Source organism: Emydura macquarii, unplaced genomic scaffold (assembly GCF_026122565.2).
Source record: "Emydura macquarii macquarii isolate MOO-44397 ecotype Brisbane River unplaced genomic scaffold, CSIRO-AGI_Emac_v2 contig_2805, whole genome shotgun sequence".
Classification (NCBI taxonomy): Eukaryota; Metazoa; Chordata; order Testudines; family Chelidae; genus Emydura; species Emydura macquarii.
Genome location: NW_027132942.1, coordinates 4180015 through 4196457, shown reverse-complemented (window position 1 = coordinate 4196457; position 16443 = coordinate 4180015). Strand labels below are relative to the sequence as shown.

Below are 16443 nucleotides of genomic sequence, written 5' to 3'. Positions count from 1 at the left end.
CCTGGTCTAGGCAGCCTCTCAGAGGCCATAGATCCCAGAGCCACCCCAGCGCTCAGCGCTCCGGAGAGACCCTGCTAGCAAGAGCCGCTGTGCGCGAGAAGCCCTTTGCCAGGAGTCCTGCTCACGGCAGAGCCGCGCCAGGAGCAGTGTCTGGCCGGGCAGGGGTTCTCGGCTAGACCCCAGCCGCGCCGTGTGCCTAGCAGCAGCAGAGGTGTGAGAAACCACTTAGCGCTCGTCGGCCAGCCTGCCGGGGCTCCCACAGCCCGTAATTGGCTCCTGGGGCGCCTGGTGGGGCGAGTGGGCTGTTCCATTTCGCTCCCTGGGGAGTGTGGCTGGCTGGAGAATTGCTCTGAGTTGGCTTGTTCCATTTCACAAGAGGGGGAGGAAGCGGATGTCCATGGTGTGCTGTGTCCTGGTCTGTTGCTCCTGGATGGGGGCGCGATGGCCTGGTGCAGCGGGAGCCCTCGGTGTGCTGCTCAGCGCGTGCGGGGGCCAGGCCCTCCTCGTGCTGGCACTGGGGAGAGGAGAGGGTGGGAGGTGGTGGTTTCCTTTAGCCTAAAGGCCGTTTGCACCCCCCCCCCCTTCGCTCTCTGCAGAAGAGATACGCAGCCAGCCCCTACTCGGATGAGATTGTGATGGAAGTGTCTTCCACCAAGCAGCAGGACGAGCCCGAGATGCTGTGGGTGATGGGACCGGTGCTGGCCGTTATACTGATCATCATCATCGTCATTGCTATCCTGCTCTTCAAAAGGTGAGAGCCAGGCTGGGCCCGCGCCGCAGCTCTGGACTCCCAGCGCGGGCACCACCCAGTCCGTCTGACAGCCCCTCCCAGTCCAGGGCCCCAGGGCATGGGGGGGACCCCCCCCACAAGGCAGCCTGCAGGGCTGGGTGGTAAAGGCAGTGCAGGGCTGGGTGTGACTGTGACTCCGCAGGTACAGAAAAGAGAGAGGCTGGAGGTGTCGCAGGCCCACGGGGCAGTGGAGGGAAGGGGAAGCGATCTGTGTCCGTGATGCCGCTCCCGGGTGAGCAGCCCCAGGGTGCTTTCCAGAGGGGAGGTTGAAGATGTGGGAGCCTGGCTGGTCCCTCTCAGGTGCCCCATTGAGGTTTTGGGCAGGGGAGCCGGTCTGCTTCGCCCCGCCCCTCTCCTCGGCAGGCCATGGACACGAAGGGCTAACCCCAGACAGAAACGTTCTCTTCCCCGACACCCCTCACGGCTCTGGCTGCCAAGTGGTCCCACTGGTGCCTTGTGCCCCCGCTGAAGGAACTCCATGGGTGAGTCCCGCTCGTGGGCCGTAAGGGCTCTGGAGTGTGGTCCTGTATTGCAGGTCTGTGATGAGCAGTCGGCTGCGTTTGCATGGGTTGCTGTAGCCCATTCAGCTGTAACAGGTTATAGTCTCTCAGCTGCACGCCCAGGTTCTGCTGCTCCTGGATTCTCTGTTTACACGTGTGTTCTGTGCTGGGGAAGGCAGCGGGCTTTGTGCTCTGATTAATGGAGCTCTGTGCTGTGCGTGAGCACTCATTGCTTTTCTCTATCAGTGACCACCTCCTTTCTTCTCTTTCTGCTCTTCCCTGGATCTAGTAAACAAGAAAGGTAGGACTCCATTTTCTCTTCCCTTTTGTTTAACGTTTAACATCTGCTTCCCCCTTTAAGAACCTACTGCCTGGCGTGACTGAGTCTCCCTCCTTCGCATACGTGCAGGTGTGGCAAAAGCCAAGGGTTTTTCTCAATGCTCACCTCACAGCAGGCCATATCCTAGTCTTTAGCGAGTCAGATGGCCAGCAATCACAGCTCGCCAGATTGTTGCCGGATTGTTTTGCAACTGAAATGCGATTGTAAGGGGTGACAGGTGTTTTCTGCACGCCCAGTAACTTCAGACTAGCTGGTCTTTCAGCTGAGAACCTCGGTGCCACTACTCTAACCTGGATCCGGGTCTCCTGCAGCTGGTGATGTTTACCCTAATCTTCCCACGGGTGTGTTGCTGCCAGCTTGTGTCCACTGCACTGACAATGGACTGTGCTGTTTGGGAAGGTGTCATCTGGCCCTGGGCTCCGTAGTTCAAATCCCTGCCTTTGCTCATTAGACCACACCCAGATGGCTGGCCTGTGTGGTAATTCACCTGTGTTTCTAGGAAGGATTTTTGTAAGGAAGCTGACACACACAAGCCGTTTCTGAGCCACCACAAGGAATGTTTGGTGGAAGGGCAGGGTAGATATTTCCTCCTCTGAGTTTCCCACTCTGTCTGTCTGTCTGTCTGGCCCCTTTGGGTGCTGGGCCCAGTTTGGCGTAATTGTGTTTTATCTCTGGCTCCCCAGACACTGGTGTGGGGGGGACTCTTCATACGTTAAATACCTGCACTGGCATTATGTACCCTGCTGTATCTAGGCCAGGCTGAGACAGCATCACCTGACACACCGGCCTCCCAGCTCTCCTCCAGGTGCTGTTAGGTTGGTTTATCCCGAGGCTTTGCTCATTAGCTTCTCTTTGGAGGGTTTCTCCCCGAAGATATTTCTAAGCTAAGAGCGTTTGCTGGGTAGTTCTGAATCTCACGTGAAAATGATTGAATCTAAATATTGGTACATTGCATGGCAGTCTGGAGAGCCTGGATTTGGGGTTCCAGGGTAGCCCTGGGTGGGCTTTTGAAACTGACTAACATCAAACTCCTCTCATGCCTCCTACCCCGCAGAGACCCAAGCCACAAGCCCACGGACTTGGGGACTGAAGCACACTAGCATGTGCCGGGTCTCACCATGGTGTCGGAGAGCAAGAGAGACGATGCTTCCATGTGTGCTTCCCCCTCTCCTCCCAGTGATGCTCTGCAGTCCCTGAGCTCTCCTGTCTGGCTCTCAGACTCAGAGACGGGTTAGATGCTTGGATGTCTCCACATGGTGTGAGGATCACATGCTGCTCTTCCCCCGGGCACCTCCAATGTCTTGCCGTCTCAATGTCCAGCTGTGTTGGCTACAACCTGAACTGCAGGCATAGCGTGGGTGCCCAGAATGAATGAGCTCTGCTGCTCCATAAAATCCAGTAAATAACCAGTGACGTCCTGGCGCGCCCTACGCCGAACGTCAGTGCAGAAACACCTGTGCACAGCTCCGTGGGAGCGTGCCAGCGGTAATACCCTCTGCTGACTAGCGCATTTCCTCCTCCTCTGAGTCTCTGCCCTCCCACCAGTCTGAAAGACAGCTACTTCTGGCTGGCACATGCACGGCAGCTCCTCAGACCAGATTCGAAAGGGAAGAATAGCTGGTCCATTTGCAAAAGAGTGAATCGATGTAATGACACAGGTGAAAATTGGCCCAGGATATTCGTGACCACAGCCCTGCCTCCTACAGAAAGACCTGTGGGGTCTTCAATACTCCCCAGTGGGGCAGCACCTTGGGTTTATGCTTTGCTCCAAAGACACAGCCTCCAGGATCACAGAACCCTCTAGCTCTGTGCTGAGGCATTGAGTCAGCGCTGACTCAGAGACGTGGCCCTGCTCTGTCCCTGCAGCACAGCGCCTCCTGGCGCCGCTGGGGCATTCGGCTCGTTTGGAACCCAGGAGGAAGAGCGGTGCCTTCTGAAACATCCTAGCACTTCTTGCAGGGCCACGTTTGCCTTAAAGGTCTCCCATCCAGTTACCAATCACGTCTGTCCCTGCTTAGCTAGTGAATTATACCACGATCAGCGCCTGAGGTGGTGACATAAATATAGCATTAAGAGACAACAGTGTGTTTTATTGTTCCGTTAATACTTGCCTTGGGTGTCTTCAGCCATTCAGGACATGTATTAATGGCCCAATAAAACATACCCGGAAGAGTCTTTACACCATTACATTATAGCTCTCTGCATTTAATTTTTTTTAATACTTAAAAAAAATCGAACATATCCTTCCGCTTCGGGAAATAGGTCCTACAGGGAGAGGAGAGGAAATGGGGTTTGCTTCCTCTCCTTGCTCCTGATAAATACCTTAGACAGAATATTGCATCTTCGGAGCGCTTCACAAACACGAGCTAGGTAAGCCTCTGTGTCCCGGGCGGGAGGTCAGAGTGCTCCTCCCTGGTTCCCAGGTGGAGAATCTGGAGCGAGGTGAAGGCAAGCGATGTCCAGGGTGGTGGCAGAGCAGGCAGTCACCTGCAGGGTCCTGACTCCTGGGCCTGCTCTAAGCACTTCCTACCAGTCCCGCCCAAGCTGGAGGAAAAGCCCAGGAGTCATGACTCCCGCTGCTGTGCTCAGCCCTCGTGGCCACCCCCCAACACACACAGTGCCCGGGGCATCCAGAACCGCCCGGCTGCAGCCCTGGGCCGTGCAGGGAGGGCTCCTAGGTGGTTTTGCTCTCACTCGTGACAGCAAATGGGGGGCCGGTCTAGCTGCTGGGGGCGTGGCGCTCCCACCCCTGTGCGTGCCATCACCGAGCTCCGGGCAGAGGGACCGTCGGTACGTCAGGCCCTGGGCCTGTGGTGACACTGACGCTGGGAAGCCGAGTCTGCCCTGCTCGCCAGGCAGCTGCATGCGCGTGTCCCGTGGTGGGACATGCACGGCCTCGCTCTGGAGCTGCCCCCTAAATTACACGTTTTCCTTCTCTAGGAAAAGGGCCAACTCCCCATCCTCCAAGGACGAGCACTCCATCGGCCTCAAGGACTCCCTGCTGGCTCACTCCTCCGACCCCGTCGAGATGAGGCGCCTCAATTACCAGACGCCAGGTAGGAGGCTTTGCCCCACCTCCCTGCCCCTCTCTGGGTGTTTTCTGGCGCTCCCTCCCACGGTCTTCTCCTCCTCTGAGATGTTCTGCCCCTTCCCAGCCCTAATGATAAAGGCCAGTGGCCTTTCTGCAGACTCCTCGCAGCTCCGCCATTTGGTCAGACCGCACTGCTCCCCCGGCAGTGTGACCACAGGCGTACAGTGCCTGGAGGGGCCCAGAGTGCAGAGGCCTAGTGTGTTACGTGTGGGAGGCCCTGCCGGTAAGCGAGACTTGTGCACTATCTGGCGTGTCTGCAGGAGGCTGAGCAAGAGGAATTGCTGGGACGTCTGTGCTGAGCCTGTGGGAGGGGAAGTCTGCACGGCTCAGAAAAGCGCTCGGGGTTTTACATTCCGACCTGCCGCAGGGATGTTGGTTTGTCCTGGCACTGACCGTGTCCGAGGAGACTCAGCCTTGCCAACCAGCAGAGTGAGCGCGGAGGCTGGCCTGCTGAAGACAGCAGCTGCCTGGGTTACCCCTGGCAGACTGATAAATGGCTCGAGAGCAGGATCCTCTGGGGAAGAGAGGCTAGCTGTGGCCGGGGCTCCTGTCCAGCTGTTGCCCAGGGAGGGACGCTGCTCCTGGCAGTTCTCGCAGTATGAGGCCGGGGGCTCTGGAACAGCCAGTGGTTCCTGCATGCAGTCGTTTGCCGGGGAGCATCTCCGGTCATGCCTGCACGTCCTGGGGCGCCTTGGGTTCCGGAGATGGCCCAAGTGAGGCAACTGCACTTTCCTTGCAGACAAGTCTCACGCCGCTGCTTGGTAGTCCGTGTGTCACTGGCAGCGCTGGCAGCGCAGTGCCTGTCATTAGAGGATCAGACACCAGCTTGCCCAGCCGCACTGAGACCCTAGAATAGCCCAAGTCCTAGACGAAGCAGAAGGGCCATTTGGCTGTCCCAGTGGTGGGTAAACGAGGGCGGGCTCAGCTCCCTGCTGCCTTCTAGCCTGTGACTTTTCCTCGGACGTAACCTACTTCTCTTTGCTTCCTGCTGATCAGCCGTCTAAAAGCTTTGTCTAACAGGAGGCTTTTGACAGGAGTTTTCCCTGATGGAAACCTGCTGGGTCTGGGCGGGGAGGGTGAGCGTGCGCGGTCTTATTACCGCTTGCAGCTGTTCCAGTCAGCACCACTTCCCAGCTCTCCCCTTCTCTCTGCTGAGGACTCGGCATGACTTGTTCAGCGCAGCGCTGGCGTGGGAAGGGAGGTTTGACAGGCCAGGCCAGGGGCTGCTGCGGGGGGCACTGGCTGGCAGAGCTGCCGCACGTGTTCCAGGTTGGATGGGGAGGATGCGGCAGCAGCTCTGCCACGAAGAGCGGGGCGTGGAATGAGGCAAAGATGCCGCGGCTTTGGAGAAGGTGGTGTGTTGCGGTCTGGGAGAGGGAAGAGCTGCAGCAAGGGCTGTGCCCGTGCCCAGGGTGCCGTGTGGGGCTGGGGAGGCGGGAGGTGCATGCAGCAGCTTCTGAGGGTGACAGTATCTGGGGGTTTGCTCCAGCTGCTCGTGCGTTGGGCACACGCTTTCCAAGCCCGGTTCCCATGCACCGGCCTCACTCCCCAGCTGAGACGCAGCCATTCTTTGGGGCACTGGGTCTGGTTGGGGTTTTGTGTAGATCCTGCCCCTGCTGTCCCTACCCCAGGACACCCCCCGAGGAGGTCAGGTGTGCTTCTGTCACCTGCTGCACAATGGGGCAAGACCCGGCACAGATCTGCACAAGAACCACTTTCAGAGGGCAGAGGGGCGCAGGCCACCCCCATGCATCAGGACGAAAAGGAGGCTCAAACTAGGGCGTAAGGACCCTTGTGCGTGATCGAAGGGGGAAGAAAAGCCCAGGTCCCCTGGCTGCAGAGCCCATGGATCCTGCGACCTGACACTTCCCAACCAAGCCGCGCCCAGAGACGTTGCGCTCTCACTTCCTGTCCCCCTGGTGCTTCTGCTGAGACTGCAGGTCAGCAGGGGAGTCACGTGGCTAGAAACGAGGCGTGTGCGCTAAGTAATAAAGGGGCGCTGAGCCCCGGGGGCCCCACGCCTGTCACCCTCAGACGCTGGGCTGAGATGGATGGGCGCTATAGAGACGAGACACACTGCACGGGCTGGTAGCTGATAGTCCCTGCTGGAGGCCAGAGAGGCCTGGAAAACCTTGTTTAATGCATAATTAATCCGACTGCCATTATTAAATATTAAGCCTGATCGCTCTAATGGTTCCTGCTTCGACACAGGTTGTTTCACGAATTGTCGGCCCCTCTGTGCTAATGGACCATTTTTCCAGGCTGTGTCTCTGCTGAGCCTTGGAAGGTTTTATGATGGGGCTTCTTTGGCTGAGGTCGGCGAGGGCTAGGAAGCCACAGGCTGGAATCCCAAAGGCCTGCCATGGCAGTGGGTGGGGCAGTGCCACCAGGAAGAGTCGGGTTTCTCCTCCCCCCAGGGCACGTCACACCCCTGCCCTGCCTCCCTCGGAGGTGTGGGCAGCGAGTGGCAGAGGGTCAGCGTGGGATGTGTGTTCGTGTGATAGCCCCGCTCCGAGCAGCGCTTCGTTTGTACACCAGCTGCGGTGAAAGGCACCGCTGGGGGTTAAAAACCTACTCCGCCGGCCAGGCCGGGCGCCCTGCAGCTTAGCTTCGTGCAGGAGGAGCCTCCAGCCCATCCTCACTCTCTGCAGCAAACTCTGTGCTTTCCTTTGCATCCTCATCTCTCTGTCCTTTCCCTCTCTGAACCTCTGCGATGACTGTCTGACGGCTAATGGGATTTCTGTTCTTGCCCCGTTTTTTTTTTTTCTTTGCAGGTTCCAGTGTCCCCAGTTGCCCGAATATCTCAAGTTAGTTTTCACTCCTCCTGTATTTGTCTGGACACTTTGCTTTCCTTTCTCCCCTTTCTCTCGTCTCTGTACTTTTTGTTATGTCATTGAAGGTCACCCTCACTCACGGCCGATTAGCGTGGCAGTAATTTCACTCTCTGACATGATTAATGGGCCAAGACCTCCCACGCAGGCCGAGCTCTGGTGCTATTTGCGTCGCACTACAGCAGTGCAGCTCGGCACAAAAGCAGCCTGGGGCGTCGAGGCTTTTGGCCTTGAGGATCTCAGTCAGATACTCCCAGCTGATTAGCAAACAACGGTTCCTCTTCAGCGCTGCGGTCCAGTCTCAGCCCATGCAGATCAGTCTGCTGCGTCCCCTGGCAGATGGCTGGGCACAGCTGGGCGCTGCCGCAGCTGTGACGCTCCCTCTCAGGTGTGGGGCTGGAGAGGCGGCCACTGAAAGGCCCCAAAGGGATAAATTGCAGGGCTCTCCACGGCCCGGGGGTTGAACACACACTCCAGTCACCTTGGGTGGACCAGCTGCCACCGACTGACATGCAGCTGGTTTCTAGTTCTCTGGCTACGGAGAGACACTGGTCAGGGCTTGGCCACACGTGGAGTTATTCTGGAATGGCTGCTTCATCTTTACATTCACACCCACATTCATCCAGAATCACTCACGTGCGTCCACAGCCCTCGGTCCTCAGCTGGCCAGCGGCCGGCGCGTCCCACTGACGCACAGAGCTGTGTGTGTTACAGTGTGGCCGCAGAGTTGGGTGCAGTAGCCAGGCCTCACTGCTGAGTTCACCGCCAGGGACTGGTACAATCTGTGCTCCCAGCGCCGGGGAGCCGAGCGGATGTGCCGGCGGCACAGGAGAGGGCACCAGTGCCAGGGGCCTGGAGGGATTAGTGGGAGCTCTCTGGCCTCTCCCCTTCCAGGGCCTGCCAGAGCTTCCCACCGCTTCGCTAGTCCCCACTCCGCCTGGCCCAGAGGCCTCTGGAAAAGCGGGTTGAAGGCAAGCAGACGGCACAGCAGAGCCTCCAGCCCCCTGCCCTGGCATGTGGTGCTGTTCTGGATCCACTGCTCTGGGGAAGCTGTAGCACCCCCCCAAGGCTGCCCTTGGAGCCGGACCAGCGAAACGGGCCATTGGGGCTCTCGTTTCAGAGAGAGAATCCCAGCTGCAGCTGTGGTGTGCACTGGGGTCCCACGGCTCCGCCGTGCCGATTCGCACACTGCACACGCACACTGCAGTTACCTTCCAGCCGTCCCCCTGCCGGCACGCCCCTCCCCGCCGGTTCTCCTCTGCCCAAACGCTCATCAGCTGCTGCAAAGACGGCTCCCGGCCAACGCTCCCTGGTGCCCTGGCCCGTGGTGCGGGAAGCGTGGGGCAACGGGGCACTGAGCTGTGCCCTCGGCTGGCTAGGTCAGCGTCCTCCGTGACCCAGGCTGGGGGTGGAGACCGGCCACAGCTCACTGGTGAGATGACCCTAGTGCCAGGGGCAGAGGGACCCTCCCTTGCCCCCAGGCCAGTTGTGGGGCAGCGCTCCATGCCACAGCGTGGGCTGTGCCTGGCGCTGGGCGGAGGGAGGCAGTGCGTGTGTTGGACTCCGTGGTGTGAATTCCCTTTATGCCCTGGGCCAGGCCCGGCCCGCATGGCTGCCTGGGAATGTGCAGAGACACTGGCAGGTTCTCACCTAATGGCTTGTCACCGCTGCTGCAGAGCCAGAGCTGGGCCGGCTCTGTCGCCTCTGCAGCCCGGTACCGCCATCCGGGGCGCCACTCAGGCCGCTGAGCTCCCCCAAGGCTCCTGGCGGGGCACCAGCCTGCCTCCCTGCATGCAGATCACCCGCGTGGCCCTAGTAATCCGCATCATGAGCCGGGGGTCTGGGACAGCCCCAGAGCAGCCCACGTGGTCACAAGCCCCAGCAATTTGGAGGAGCGGTTTTACAGCCACGTTCTGCCAGGCCATCGTGTCAGGCATGGGGCAAAGGGTCCTTCGGGGCCCGGGCTCTGCACCCCGCCGGCTGTAATGAAGCGCTCTCTGGTCGCCTTCCTGCCCCTTCCCTCCTGCTGCCAGACCTGGACTCCGCTGGCCCGCGCTCGTCATCCGGCCCAGGGCACCTCTCCCAGCAGGGCCGGGTGCTGGCCCTGGGGACTTCAGCGAGACACAGGCCGGGGTGCAGGAGACGCTGGGAGGCAGCCCGGCCGGTGAATGGGAGCCCTGACGTCCGGAGCAGCCCGGAGTCCAGGCCTGGCCTGGGGTAGCGGAGGAGGAGCCGGCGCTTGCCCAGTGCTCTCACTCAGCAGGGGGCCGCCAGCCCGCCAGGCTCTTTCCGACCGCTCGGGCCCCTGGTAGGGTCAGTGGGTGAATAGCACCTGGGACGTGTGCCCTTCAGCTGCCGCCAGGACTCCCCTGCCCCTCTCGTTAGGGGTAAGTCAGGAGGCGCCCCGGCCCCGGAGGGAGCTCGTGAGAATCCGTGTGTTCAACCTCAGCCTGTGTGGGAGCCCCTGGAAGAGCCGTAACGTAACGCCGGAGCAGGGCTTCCCCTCTCCACGGCCGGGCCCGCAGCGTGTGTCTTGGCAGCCTGCGCCGGGCCGGGGGCCGTCACGTCTGAGCATGCTCACTCGGCCATGCCCATCTGCACATCACCTGTCTGTCCCCCGCTGCCCCGTGTGCTCAGAGTGCGCGCAGCATGCTGTGCACTCCCCATCCATCCCGCCCGGCGCGTCCCATAGTCACTGTTCACATGCCGTCCACGCACCTCGGGCTTGCTGTGCACATGCTCTGGTCACTCACGTCCCTGGGCGCAGAGCAGTAACTCTCTGTCCCCCCGCCCGTTCTGTTTGGTCTGGCAGGTATGCGTGACCACCCGCCAATCCCGGTGACCGATCTCGCTGATAACAGTGACCGGCTGAAGGCCAATGACGGGCTGAAGTTCTCACAGGAGTACGAGGTGAGCTGCACGGGAGGGGAGATGGGTGCAACGCTTGCGAGCCAGCCAGCGCTGCAGGAAGGGGCCCAATCCCCCGGTGGAGGTGGCGTTCAGCTGGCTGGCCGCCCTGCCAGTCGCAGGGGTGGGAACGGGCTGTAATGGCAAGAGCCCTACGCCGGGGAAGTGCCCTTGGCAGTTGGGTGCTTGCTGGCCCCTTTGCTGGCATGAGCATAGTCACGGTCACCCCCGGTTACGTGGCCAGGGAAGGCGAGACCAAAGGGGTTCCCGTGTCTCAGCGTCTCGCCCGGCTCAGGGCCTGAGCTGATCTGGTTTGATCCATGCCTCCTCTGGGCACTCAGTCTGCAAGCACCCTCCACTCTGCCAGGTCCCTGCACACGCCAGACTCTGCCCGGGGGGTTACCCACCTTGCTCTCCAGTTCCCCACACACCACTCAGGCTGAGCTCCAGCTTCCAGCTGCTCCCCTCTGTGCAACGGCATAGCTGTGCCGAAGCACCCCAGAGCTGCTCTGCAGCACTCTGGTCCTCCGCTTCTGTCCCCCTGCACTGCCCGGATCCGCTCTGCCAATACCCCTCGGTCCCGGCTAGCGCCTGGGCTCCCACACACAGCTCTGCCGATGCCCCTCAATCCCGACCTGCAGCCCCCTCACCCCCACCCCGTTTTCTCAAGGACAGCTTGCCAAGTCGTGTGTGGCAGGGGGACGTAGCGTTGCTGCATCTGCCCCGGCACGCTCCAGCCCGTCTCCCCCTGCAGCCATTCTCCAGGCTGGACGGTTCGTTTGACGAAGTGTAATGATGGGGGAAGTTCCCATGCAGCCACTAGAGCTGCAGTAGCAGAGTAAACGTTGCCTCTGCTTCCATACACCCCACAGGAGCCACTTCCGCTGTGCCGGCTTAGATAGTAAATACCTTCCCCCGGTACTGAAGAGGGAATGAACGGGGAACGTGTCCTTTGCATGTGTTATCGCGTCTGGGAGGTGAATTGTTCTCGGCCTCTGCCTGTGGCCTCCCAGTGCTGTAGCGATCTCCATTGATTGCTGAGATGGGACCAGAGGTAAGATTAGATATGCTGGAAAGGAAAGACCAAGCACTGTGAGGGACAAATTCCAGCCAGCGTGAGAGGCCCTTTGTGATGGGGGGTGCGGAGCTGCGTGTCTAAATGACTGGGGGAGCTGCCACTGCACACAGCTCTCCTGATCGGGAGATGTCTTGTCCCCATTAATACCCTTAGCTAGCAGCTCAGCCATGCCCCCCCTTTTGTGCATCTGTGTGTGTGTGCCGTGAGCACGGCGTCCACGCTCAGACCCACCTGCCGTGTGGCTTCGATGGGAGCCCAATTGAAATTTCAAGCAGAACTCTCGGAGGTGCCGTAACCTGATTCTGTCTTTTGTGCGCCGTGAAAGGCCTGTGAGCGCTTGGCTGCAGCGTCTCGTGCGCTGTGAATCCTGCCCGCGTGATTCGTGCCTGCCACACTGCAGCTGGCTCTTGAACTGGTTCAGAAAGTGAGCGCTCAGTGCGTTCCCGTAACCGTTTTCATGGGCTGCTCTGGTCTCGTCTCCCTGTAGCAGAATGTCGTGGCTGGCTGAGAACACCTCTCAGTCATACTCTCCATGCTGAAGCAGCTCTTAAGTCGCTGATTGTTACGTGGGATTCTTCCCCTGGATTCTGCTGCATTTGGCTGGAATCACTGAATGCAAGAGGCTCATAAGGCTCCGACACTGGGGTGGGCTGGAAAGCAGAGGGAAGGGGGCGTGGTGCAACCACCTCCTAGCTCAGGAGACCCCCGAGACAGACAAACCTGGAGTAGGTTTGTGCCAGGGCCCCTTCATCCCATTACCTGGTTGGGCGAGATTGTCTCTGACACCCCCCGGGGCGGGGGCTGGGAATGGAACTAGCAAGGGAGGGTTTGGATGGCCTGGAGCGCGGTGTAAAGTAGCACCGGCGGGAACGCTTTGCAGGGAGTGTTGGAGCAGCCTGAGCGCACTGCAGCCTGAGTGAGCATGTGCACAAGGAAGCAGCTGCCGTGCCCGGAGAGAATTCTGACCGGCTGGAGTACCGGCTCCAGTGACCTCTGCTCCATTACGTCTCCACCTCAGCTGACTGCCCCTTTCCTGGGGGCTCCAGTGCCCGGGGAAATCGGACTCCAGCCTGGGGAAGAATCCCGTGCCTAAGGAGATTGGCACTGCCTGTTCTGCTGGCCTGGCCTGGGGAGCAGTGCAGCTGAGTGAAACGCTCCAGAGGAAGAGGGGAACGTGTTAGAGCTCGGCCCCTGAGCCCCGTGTCCTGTGTTTCGTTTTCGGAAGAGCCACATTTGAAGTGTTTTCACACACAAACCCGCAGCGGAAGTCTCTGTGGAACCGAGGGATCGCAGTGCAGGGATCGCAGTGCAGGCGCTCGGCCGCCCAGACGCAGAGCAGCTACATAACAGCACGTCAGCCAGGAGCAGAGCTGACCAGAGTCGTCAGCCTAGCCATGGTGTGAGCGTCTTAGAGACAGGAGCCAGGCGCACCCGGGGCCTGTGACTGGAGCAGGGGAGGTGGCCTAGGCCTTTCAGTGCAGAGGCTGACCTGAGCGCCAGGGCGCTGCTTGTGGGCCAATGCCTGTGGTTTGGGGATGGCTGGGCGTGGGGAAGGCGCTCCCAGAGGCTGCCAAGAAGGGACCTGACCCTGACCCAGCAGCCTGGCCTCGGGAGCGCGATCCCCGCAGCAGAACAGGCCGGCAGTGTGCAGGGGTGGGGAGCCAAGGCCCGCCCTGTGCTCTGCTCCACACCTGCAGCGCGGGCAGGGGCGCGGCGGGGTCGCGAGCGGGCCTGGGGCCAGGCAGAGCTCCTGGCCAGAGAGGCCAGTTGTAGCTAGAGCCAGAGGCTGAGTGATTGACAGCCTGGGATTAATGGGACTGAATGAAGACAAGGGCGGTTAATTACGCCTCTCACCTGGGTGGCTTTGCGCTGCGCCTGTGTTAGAGCTCCCCCCGTTGGACACCTGCCCGCACTGCAGCTGTGAAGGGCCCGCGCCGGCAGGCAGCCCCGCCGGGGAGTGAGAGCGTGCATTGTGCAACGTGCCCACGCTCTGCTCAGACACCTGGGGTTTGTCATCGCTGCCCCCGGCTCATGGGCCCGAAACGGAGCAGGGAGTCGGCCGGGCCTGGCTCCCGGCCCCCTTTGGTTCTGGGCTGCATCTCCTGGGCACGCTAGGCTGTGCAGGGCCGGGGCACCCGGTGACTCGAGGGCAGGGAGAGGCTGCCTTCCCCTTTCAGCACCAGTCACGCTCCCAGCACTTCCTGCCCTCTGGTTCGGACGCCTGGCGCTCGCCCGGCCCAGCTGCTGCGTGAGTCCGCCTGCGCTGGGGAGAGCTGCAGCGGAGCAATGTGGCAGAAGGGCCGTCTATGGCGTGGGAAACCCCCTTTGTGTCAGCAGGGCCATGCCCTCTGCAGCCAGGTGCCCGGGGACCTGCGGTTCCTAATAGGATGCTGTGGACGGCCCGAAAAAAGGGGAGCCCTGGGAGGTGGCTTGGGGCTGTTGCAGAGCATCTCCGGGGCCCAGACTGGGTGGAGGCTGGAGTCATGCGTCCAGGTAGCGCCGTCTGTGAGGGCTCCACTCGACCATCTGTGCACACGGCCCCCGCTCCTGGAAGGGTGCGACTGCCGAGGCAGTTGGAGAGAGACGTGGTGGCTTCCCAGACACCAGCCCCGTGCCTGGTGCTCGCGGGAAGGAGTGTGTGTGTGTGTGTGTGTGTCCGCTTGGAGGGGTGCAGTCATAGCAGTGAGGCACTGGTGAGCCACGTGGCCAGCCAGGGGTCAGCTCCTGGTGCGCCCAAGAAGTAAATCACAATTGGATTGTTCTCATCCCAGCAACAAGCGGCTCCAGCTTCCCTCCGCCTGCAGGGGCTTTGTGTGTCTCGTCTCCTCGCTGATGGCCAGGCTGGCTGTGCCCCTGCTGCTCAGCACAGCTCTGCGTCCCAGGGACGACCGAGGCTGCGGGGCCAGCGTCTGGTGGACCCGCACTCCCCTTCCCCTGCGAGCCCACGTTCTGTGCCAGTGTTGGGAGGAGAGAGGTGCCGTGCAGCCCCCCTTGCTGGGAGCACTCAGCTGTTACCTGTCTGGAGCCGCAGACAGCCCTGCGAGAGAGCCCAGCACCCGGCTCTGTCTGGGGCTCCGTTTGTGTGGGGTCTGACGCTGTCAGAATGCCTGGCTGCACTGCACGGGAAGCTGAGATGTGGCCAGGGAGTATCCGTGTTCCTCTGCCTTCTCGGTCCCACAGGCCCTTGTGAGCCCCCTTTCATTGTCCACACTGTACAGTGGAGAAACTGAGGCACGGAGCAGGGATGTGACCTGCCCACGGTCACCCAGCAGGCCAGTGGCAGAGCTGGGAATAGGACCCAGGAATCCTGGCTCTCCAGCCAATGTCATAGCCACCGGACGACCCTTCCTTTCAGGCACAGACGTTAAAGCAGGAGCCAGCTGCTGTGGCCGCGGTCCAGCTGCTGCTCAGCGCTCGGCGTGATGATCCGTTTGCTTTCAGCTGCCCCGGAAATGGCCCGTGAAATGTTCTCCGAGAGCTGTATGGAGGGAGGGACCGAAGCAGCTGGCGAGGCCCGGGAGCTGTGTCATTGGGATCCAGACCCATGGTTCCTTCTAGTTCCACAGCTGTTGAGAGGAGTGTTTGGTGTTTGACAAGGTGCAATAACCCCCTGCCTGCTAGCTGAGGGAGTCCTGCCCACCCCGGAGCTGGAGCCGGAGCCGGAGCCGGGAGGCCAGGCACCAGAGAGCTGGAGGGATCAAAGAGCAGGGTCGGGGGAGAACTACACTGAGCATCCACCCTCAGCAGGGCCGCCTCTCCGCACCCCGATCCCCTCTCCCGGGACAGGCAGCCTGCTGGGCACCGCAGCCCTCTGGGACACTTGCAGTCTCACCCCGGGCAGCCGAGCACCTCGCTCAGTGTCACTCCTCGGGCCGCGGGGCTGGGGCTACCCCAGCAGGGTAAGTAGCGAGCTGTGATCCTTCGGGCTGTGCAGTTAGAGAGACCCGACACAATGCAGGGAAGGCTGGTGCTGTGTGTTGAGTGTGCAGTTGTCTGGCTGCAGTCAGCACCTGCATTCCAGGAGTGTGGCGAAGAAGGTGGAAGCTTTGCCAGGGGTCGATTCAGCAGCTCATTATCTCCCCGGTGAAGCCGTGGTTTCGATTGACAGTGGTCACTGGCTATGCTAATCCGGCTGACTTCTCAGGAGGCTTGGAAGTGCTGATGGCTGGCAGCAGGGCTGGAGTCCCCGTGGCCAGGCCTGATTCTAACAAAGCGGGTTTCTCAGGGACAAGCTTGCCAGGCTTAAAGAGCTGGGAAGTGGCCCTGCTGCTTCTTCTGTGGAGCGCCAGCTTCTCGTCAGGGCAGCTCTGCTTCCCCCGATTCTGGCTGCGGGTGAGTGGGTTTGCCAGGACTTTGTTGTCAGTGGTAAAGGAGCTTTGGGATCCTGGGGGATGGGCTCAGTTCATCAACTGCTGCGTGAGCAGAGGGGACAGGCAGCGACTGCTCTCCCTGGCTAAGGAAGATAGTGGAGATGGTGGCATGGGGGCAGGGTACGTGACTGGGAGTTGAGACTGGCTTCTCTGCTTCGTCTGCCATGGATTCCTTCAGGGGCCTGGGACGGGCTGGCCCCTCTCTGCAGTCCAGGTTCCCCACTGTAAAGAAAAGTTGGGTTAATGACATTTCATCCACGTTTGCAAAGTGCTTTGGGATCTGCTGAGGGAAAAGCATCCCTACCGCGCTCTCGCTGCCTGGACCAGCCTCTGTCTGCGCGTTAGCTTGGCAGGATCCCGCACTGCGGCTGACTGGCTCGCTCCGAGAGCTTTAATAACCCACCTGCTCCTAAAGGAGCTCGTCTGACGTGCTGCTTCTTGATTCACGCTCCTGGTGTCTTGAGGCTTGTTCACCGGTCGTTGAAAACCCCTGGGATGGTGCCAGGCTGTTTCTGGCCCCTCCCGTTGCTTTGTGC

At 60.7% G+C, this 16443-nt stretch overlaps 1 protein-coding gene across 7 annotated transcripts in view; it reads left to right on the top strand.

Annotated features, from left to right (window-relative positions):
- Positions 1-16443, top strand: part of PTPRF (protein tyrosine phosphatase receptor type F) — a 519799-nt gene that overhangs the window by 480282 nt on the left and 23074 nt on the right. For 4 of the 7 annotated variants that reach the window (XM_067567842.1, XM_067567841.1, XM_067567838.1 and 1 more), the window contains 4 exons: positions 597-751; positions 4571-4686; positions 7496-7528; positions 10365-10462. In XM_067567842.1, coding sequence (XP_067423943.1) covers positions 597-751; positions 4571-4686; positions 7496-7528; positions 10365-10462 — 402 coding nt within the window. The remainder of the gene's footprint in view (positions 1-596; positions 752-4570; positions 4687-7495; positions 7529-10364; positions 10463-16443) is intronic. The other 3 variants (XM_067567843.1, XM_067567840.1, XM_067567839.1) reach the window with 1 other exon arrangement.